Raw genomic sequence first — 7,536 nt, 5'->3', positions numbered from 1 at the left:
GGTAAACGTTTTAAGACGTTACGTTCAAACATCGCTCTCTGACATCGTTAGCCCACGCGCTCATCGATAAAACGTCGCCCGACTGTTGATTTAATGAATCTTAACGAACGCTCGGCGGCTTCGGCTCCGAGTCCGTTTAGGTTTGTTATGAATGACGACGCTGTGAAGTGTGAGGAAGATGAGGAGGAGGAGGAGGAGGAGGGGGGGGGGGGATAAAGGCAATTTAACCATATAAGAAAAAGTCTAACCTTATAAAAATCAACGTCAGCTTAAGTCTGTTATATCTTTAGAGCGTGTTTGCTGCTTTATTTCACTGTCAGACGAGCTTTTTCAACAGGAAACTGTGAAGTTCGTAGACCGTAAACTCTCCCACACCAAAGTCACTCACTCTCCCACACCAAAGTCACTCACTCTCCCACACCAAAGCCCATAGAGAAAATCAGTGATTTTAACATCACAGCACACAGGAGTTCACAGGAGTTGTTGATCCACTGCTGCCTCAGTCACTAAGTACAAATGTCCGATTTTGTTAATACGGCTTTTAAAAATCTCAGTTCAGATTGACCTCAGTGACTCAAAGTGACCACACGAGGCAGCAGTAGACCTGCAGCTCCTGTGTCCCCCCGTGAGCTAAAATCACTGATTTTCTTTATGGGGTTTGGTGTTGGAGAGTGAGTGGTTTACAAACTATTTTATTAGTTTAGTCTTTTCTTAAGTCGCTAAAACCACCAATAACAACCATGTTTTTCAGAGGTAGCAAATGTCCTGGTCCTCTGCAACCAAACTTCAAAAAACCTAAATTATAACTTTAAGTTTTAACTCGTATGTGAATCCATCACTCGATTTCAGCTGTGAAACAAAGGTCAACTCGTCATGTGAAGGATTCAGCAGGGGCGTTGCTACAGCGGAGGCAGAGCAGGGGATTTCCTGGGGCCCCTGAGAAAGTTCTATAACAATTCCTCAGCCTCGTAAAAAAAAAAACCTCAGAAAACATGGAATAAAACAAGTAAAAGCACGACTCACCTGCACTTCTGGAGAAGCGGCCGAGAGCTCGATGGAGTCGCCAAACGCCGCCATCGACAGTCGCACCAGGTTCCGAAGCATCTGCCGATGTTCGGCGTCGCGTCCTCGACCGTCCGTGGTCTTCGGTCTCCTGAGCGTCGCCTGCGATCCCAACGAAGACGCCGTTTCCGCCTCGTCGCTGTCGGCGCGGGTCTTGCGCTTCAACGTGCTGGAATGCGAGACGCTCGAGGACGACGAGGCGTTCCTGGACTCGCGAGTCAGCGTCCGGTACGAGGCGGCGGGGGTCAGCGGTGACGCGGCGTCCAGTTCGATGTTTCCGGGTTTGCGAAGCGTTCTGCCATGATGAGGCTGAGCGGCTTCCTCTTCTGCGTAGCCTTGGGAGCGGAAGCTAGCGTTCATGACCGCCGGCATCGAGGCGTACTGTCGCTCTGTTTGCTTCTCCTCTGACATCACCGGAGGCGGAGCCAGCGGCTGAGCTTCGCCGTCGTCCCCCAGAGGCTCCTCCTCCTCCTCTTCCTCCTCCTCCTTGCGTCCCCTGATGACGGGGATCAGCTGGATGTCGGACTTCCTGATGTTCTTCTGCGGGCGGCGGGGATGCCGGGTGTACGCGGATTCGGCCGTCCTGCAGTTGTAGGCGCGGTTGTCGCGCTTCTCCGTGCGGCAGAACGTCGTCACCAGCGCGATCGCCAGCAGCAGCAGCAGACAGGTGGCGCCGAGGCAGATGGCCATCATCATGGTGAAGCTGAGTTGCCCGCGGGTGCCGGGCGACGAGTTCTTCAGGTGGTCTTTGAGATTGATGAAGACCACCTCCAGAGTCACCGTGGTGGTGAGTTTGGGCGAACCCATGTCCGATACGGTTACGTCCACCTTAAAGGTTTTACCGATGAGATCCGTGGCGTTGGTGGTGTTCACGAAGAGCTGCCCTGAATCCCGATCCAGCCAGAAGAGTCCCGGAGAGTTCCCGTCGCTTAAAAAGTACTGGAGTTCACCGTTGAGGCCCGAGTCGGGGTCTTCAGCCTTTATGGTGGACGCGAGGAACCCAACGTGTCCTTCTCTGATCAGGGGGTTGATTTTCAAATCGGCCGACGCCTCCTCCATCTCGTTACCGAGCTCGGTTACGATCTCCCCGCGGTCGGCGTCGACCGGGACGCTCAGCGACACCGCGCCGTTCCTGGGTTTGGGCTCCATGACGACGGGAGGGTTGTCGTTGACGTCCTCGACGTCCACCTGCACGGTGGTGGTGCCGGTGAGCGGCGGGTGACCGTGGTCCACGGCCTCCACGACGAAGGAGTACGTGTTGGATTCCTCGTAGTCCAGCGGGCGCTGGATGCTGATGACGCCGCTCGTCGGGTGGATGGCGAAAGACTGCGCGGCGTTGGCGTCGTCGGCGTCGATGTCCACGTCGTTCGAGTTGTGCATGAAGTACGAGACTCTGCCGCTGAGCTCCAGGTCCACGTCGTGCGCTTCCACTTTGAGCGCGCGGTAGCCGGCGACGTTGTTCTCCTTGAAGGACGCTTTGTAGTGCGACGTCGAGAACGTCGGGGCGTTGTCGTTCTCGTCCAGGACGTAAACCGGCAGCTGTTTGACACAGGACAGCGTCGGTTCGCCGTAATCGTGGGCCAGGAGGGTGATGTTGTACCGCATGACCTTCTCCCGGTCCAGGCTGCCGTTGGTTACGATCATGTAATTGTCGCCGTGGATGTGCTTGAGGCGGAACGGGCCAGAGCCTGGCTGAATGCGCGCCGTGACTCTGCCGTTGTCTCCCGAATCGGCGTCGGAGACCATGACCAGAGCCAGAAACGTGTCCTCCGGAGCTCCTTCGAGCACCGTCGCGATGGGCGAGTTGGGCGGCGTCCAGGTCATGTGGATCCTCGGCGCGTTGTCGTTGACGTCTCTCAGTTTCACGTGCAGCTTGCAGTGCGACGGGATGGCGTTTGGCCCGCGATCCCTGGCCTGGATTACGACCTCGAAAGAGGGCTGCGCCTCATAATCCAGGGGCATCCGGAGACTCACGGCTCCGTCGTTGGGATCGACGTAGAAGAGCCTCTGAACCTCTGGACGGGTGTGCTTACTCAGCGAATACTCCACTTCCCCGTTGGCGCCCTGGTCTGGGTCCGTAGCCTTGAGGTTGATGATGGTCGTACCGCGGGCCGTGTCCTCCGGGAGCTCCACAGTGGGCGTGGCATCCTCAAATGTCGGACTGTTGTCGTTGGAGTCCAGGATATTAACGCGGACTAACGTGCTGCCAGATTTGGGCGGGTTCCCTTTGTCCCAGGCCACCAGGGTGAGGTCAAAGGTGCTTTGGACCTCCCTGTCCAGTTCTTTAATGACCACCAGCTCTGCTTGTTTGGTCCCGTCCGGACCGCTCGTCACATCCAGAGCAAAGTGCTGGTTCAGGGAGAGCGAGTACGTCTGCAGGCCGTTGGGCCCGGCGTCGGGGTCCACCGCGCGGTCCAGAGGGATCCGCATCCTGAGGCCGGCCGTCTCCGAGATCTCCACCTCCTGCAGCGGGCCGGGGAAGCCGGGGCTGTGGTCGTTCAGGTCCATGACCTCCACGCGCACCCTCAGGCAGTCCACGGCGCCGCTCTTCCTGTACAGGACGCTGAAGGCCACCTCGCACAGGTCGGAGCCGCGGCACAGCTCCTCCCTGTCCAGGCGGCCTTGGGTGGAGACGATGCCGTCGCGGGCGCCGACGGAGAAGGGAAGGGCTTTCCCGTGCTCGACCACCTGGAAATCCTCCAGGGGTCCGCCCTGGTCCATCTGCCGGAGGTCGTCCAGCAGCCGGCCGACCTGGGCGCCGGCCAACTGCTCCTCCCAGACCCGGTACTGGACGGTGACGGACGACGGCTCGGAGGAACGAGCGTCAGAGCAAAGAAGCAGAAGCAGAAGCGGCAGCATGATGATGATGATGTGAGGTAGAATACGATCGTATCACTGCACGGACATTTTTACCAAAAAAGAAAAACAATCACAGCTGTTTCAAAAAGAGTAAAATCCAGATGTTCTTGAAAAGAATCTTCAAATTCTTCTTGAAAAACAAAAACAGAAATCCAGAATTACGCTTTCATCCTCACTCCCTCGTCCCGCCGCTCACTTCATCCTCCTCTCTGCACACTTTTCCTTCGACTGACAAACTTTGGATGTGGGTTTCCTCCTCATGCCGGCCGAGCTGCGGCCAATCAGAGCGCAGCAGGGGCGGGATCCGGACTTCCACACACACACAAAAGAAAATCCCTCCTGTTTTTTTTTCTGCCCCCGAGGAAACTCAGGCAAAACCGTGGAGTCGCTTTTAAAGAAATATGACACCGTGAACCCCCACCGACGTTTTTTAAACACTGCAAAACTCATCACGACCTGAAGCCCGACCTCCTCTAATCTGCTGGTAAAATCGGTTAAACTTCAGCGGGATTAAAGGTCAAAGTAAGACATACACTGTAAAAAAAAACAGAATTTTAAAAACTAGCCTGTAAATATGGAAACTTTGAGACTCTAAAGTTTCTTAAAACTGGACCAAAACTGAAGAAAATCATACTTTAATTTAAGATTTAATGTAAGAAATGTGAACTTTAAAGTCTTTCTTCACTTTATGAAGCTGATTTGGAGAATTTACAACTCAGAACTTATTATATTTGTTTAATCTTGTTATTGATTAGCTATGATATCTTATGAAGACAACATTTGATATGTTTTTTTCTTCAAATTAGATGCTTTTTCTTTTAATAAGCTCGTTTTAAGCTGGAATTTTAAAAACTAGCCTGTAAATATGACTTTAATGTTCCTAAAAACTGGACCTAAACTGAAGAAAATCATACTTATCACAGTAAATAAATAGATAAATATGAAAGTTTTCTTCACTTGTTGAAGCTGATTTGGAGAATTTACACCTCAGAACTTTTTAATTATATTTGTTTTAATCGTGTTATTGATGAAGCTTAAAGTCGGCTGTAATATCTCGTGAAGACAAAATTAGACATTTCTTTCTTTAAATAAAATTACTTTTCTTTTTTTAGGCTTTGACGACTTTGAACATTTTCCCAGAAACAGGCTGAGGCTTGTTTTTACTTTATTGGAAATCTATTTTTTGCAGTGATTTCGTTAACTTTATCGCGCTGAGCCAAATATTCTTTAATTCATTTAAATCTACTTGGTTTCAGAAGAAGGGAATTGTACAGCTAGCTTGTACAGCTAGCTTGTACAGCTAATAGAAAACCTCAATAAAAAGGTGTAATACAGGCACTTTTTACTTGACTGACACATTTTCATGTTGTAAAACTTACATTTTACAAGATTATTTTGCTTTAAAGACAAAAAATAGGAACAAATTTCCAGAAAAACTTCCTGAAAACCCTTTTTTTTTACAGTGTACGCTCTGGGTTTAGCGACAGTTTCGTCGCCGTCACTTCTTTTGCTCCAAAATAGCAGGAGAAAATGATTAAACGAGCATTAAAGTGTGCGTCTGTGCTCAGTCTGCAGCTGTGAAAGAGTTCACGGGGGAAAAAAAAGCAGAATGTGATCCTTGAAGATTCAGCCAACGATGACATGAACGAACGCCTCAGACTTCACAGACTTCACTGACCTTAATGTGATAGAAGACACATTCCAGCGTTTAAACCTCAAATATAATTATTGTGAAGCTTCTGCAGTGGTTTTTCACAGAGGGAGGAAAACTCACGCGTTTATACTCGTGTATCTACAGCTAAAGTTCATCAGGTTAAAAAAACATCTGCAACAAAAAATGAGATTAAATCTGAATTTATTGGCTTTAAAGCGTTGATTGAGGTGAAAACTGAACTTTGGATCACAAATGTATATTTATGTCATATTTACATATTTATTGATATATTATAACTATGTTATTGTTGTGCTGGATGTTCATTGACAAAAATGCAATTTGTGTTATTTAAAAAAAAGTGTGTAAATAAAGTAAAACTATAGACATTATTAAGTTTAACATATATATATATATGTATATATATATAATAACTGATTTGCAGACTTGTTATACATAATTAAACTTATTTAACTTAATTTGTTCGAGAAACATCAAATATTTCACTTATTTACAAATGAGGAAGTGTAAAATAAAAAATTTGATATACTGTATATTTATATATTACCTTTTTGATTAATAATATTTCGGGAATTTGTAAGTATATATATAAAAAAACAATATAAAAAAATGAATAAAATATAAAATAATGCATGTAAAAAGTGATATGTTAAAAATGACCACAGTCTTACTGATGCATAAAACTATCAATAATTTTATAATAATATTAATACATTTATATTTTATATATATATAAAAAAAAACTAAAGGCATATTGTTAAGAAATATGAAATACCAATAAAACCATGATATACATATATATAAGTACCTGTCTGGAATAAAAGATAATGAATAAATTAATAAATAATGTGATAAAAATGTACTATTTATATGTGTCAGTGTCAGAATAAAGCGGATTAAAATTAAAACAGTTAAAGGAGATCACAGAAATCCAATAATTAAATAAGTTGAATAAAAGTAAAGTAGAAAAACGTATTTTAATTAAGATGATAAAACAAAATAACTATAGTCTATAATAAAAAATACTGAGCAGTAAAACAGGCCAGAATCTAAAGAAATAAGGACATGAGTGTGACGGCAGGTGTTGAAGTCAAAGCTCAGTTCTGCCCTCAGGTCTGTAGTTGAACTCCTCTGCTCTCACAAAGGGAGAATCATTAGAGGACCATTACTGCAAAACCTGAGGGTTAAAAGGTGAACAACTGGGAAAAATAACAAGAATCTGAGCTTTTAAAAAAAACAAATATTATTCTTTTTAAAAACCAATTTCGAGCCACACAGGAAGAGAAGCGAGCGATTACACGGCGTTTGTTTTCACTGCGTAATCTGTGCTGAGTCTTTTGTTTACGAGACCTGCAGATGTCAAAAATTAAATCTCACAGATCCACCGACGCAAGATAAATATTTTCCCAGCGTTCGCGGAGCTTAGTTTTCATCCAGTTCCCTAAAATATCCTGGAGGCTGAGAGGGAATCAGACTGAGGAAGGTTCAAGAGTATCACTTTCCTCTGTGGGAGGACGAGGAAGAGGAGGAGGAAGAGGTAGGGGGAGGGGGGACGACGTCACCTGCCAATGTGAGTACTTTTACACATCATATATACACACGATTTTATAGAAACGTATAACTGAGTATCATCTGCATAACGTCGTATATTTACATTTGGGTTTTTTATTTCTGTTTCTTAGTGGAAGCATTTATAATGTAAACTAATGTATAGAGAATCGGGCCCAGTATAGAGCCCTGTGGAACTCCACTCACCGCCTGTCTGTCTGTCTGACCGTTCGTCGCGTAGCTGTTGAACGTTTTGGTCGACAGACTTCAAACTTGGCAGGTGATTTACGAAGGACATCGGTGTGTGCCGTGTCGATTTTGGTGTTGTTTGGATGAGAAATGCGAGAAATATCGGTAGAAATGTGACAGATATATATGTCGTGAAATGAGCCAGA

General features: G+C 46.4%; 1 protein-coding gene across 1 annotated transcript in view; it reads right to left on the bottom strand.

Annotated features, from left to right (window-relative positions):
- pcdh12 (protocadherin 12) overlaps positions 1-3,921 on the bottom strand; it is a gene marked incomplete at both ends in the record, with an annotated part of 22,139 nt that extends 18,218 nt beyond the window's left edge. Inside the window, one exon of the mRNA XM_083906112.1 lies at positions 1,024-3,921. Coding sequence (XP_083762238.1) covers positions 1,024-3,921 — 2,898 coding nt within the window. The remainder of the gene's footprint in view (positions 1-1,023) is intronic.
- Between the last annotated feature and the right edge of the window lie 3,615 nt (positions 3,922-7,536).

This window comes from Microchirus variegatus (assembly GCF_963457635.1).
Source record: "Microchirus variegatus genome assembly, chromosome: 19".
Taxonomy (NCBI): Eukaryota; Metazoa; Chordata; class Actinopteri; order Pleuronectiformes; family Soleidae; genus Microchirus; species Microchirus variegatus.
Note: the sequence above shows the minus strand (reverse complement) of the source record. Positions and strands in the feature narration are given on the sequence as shown.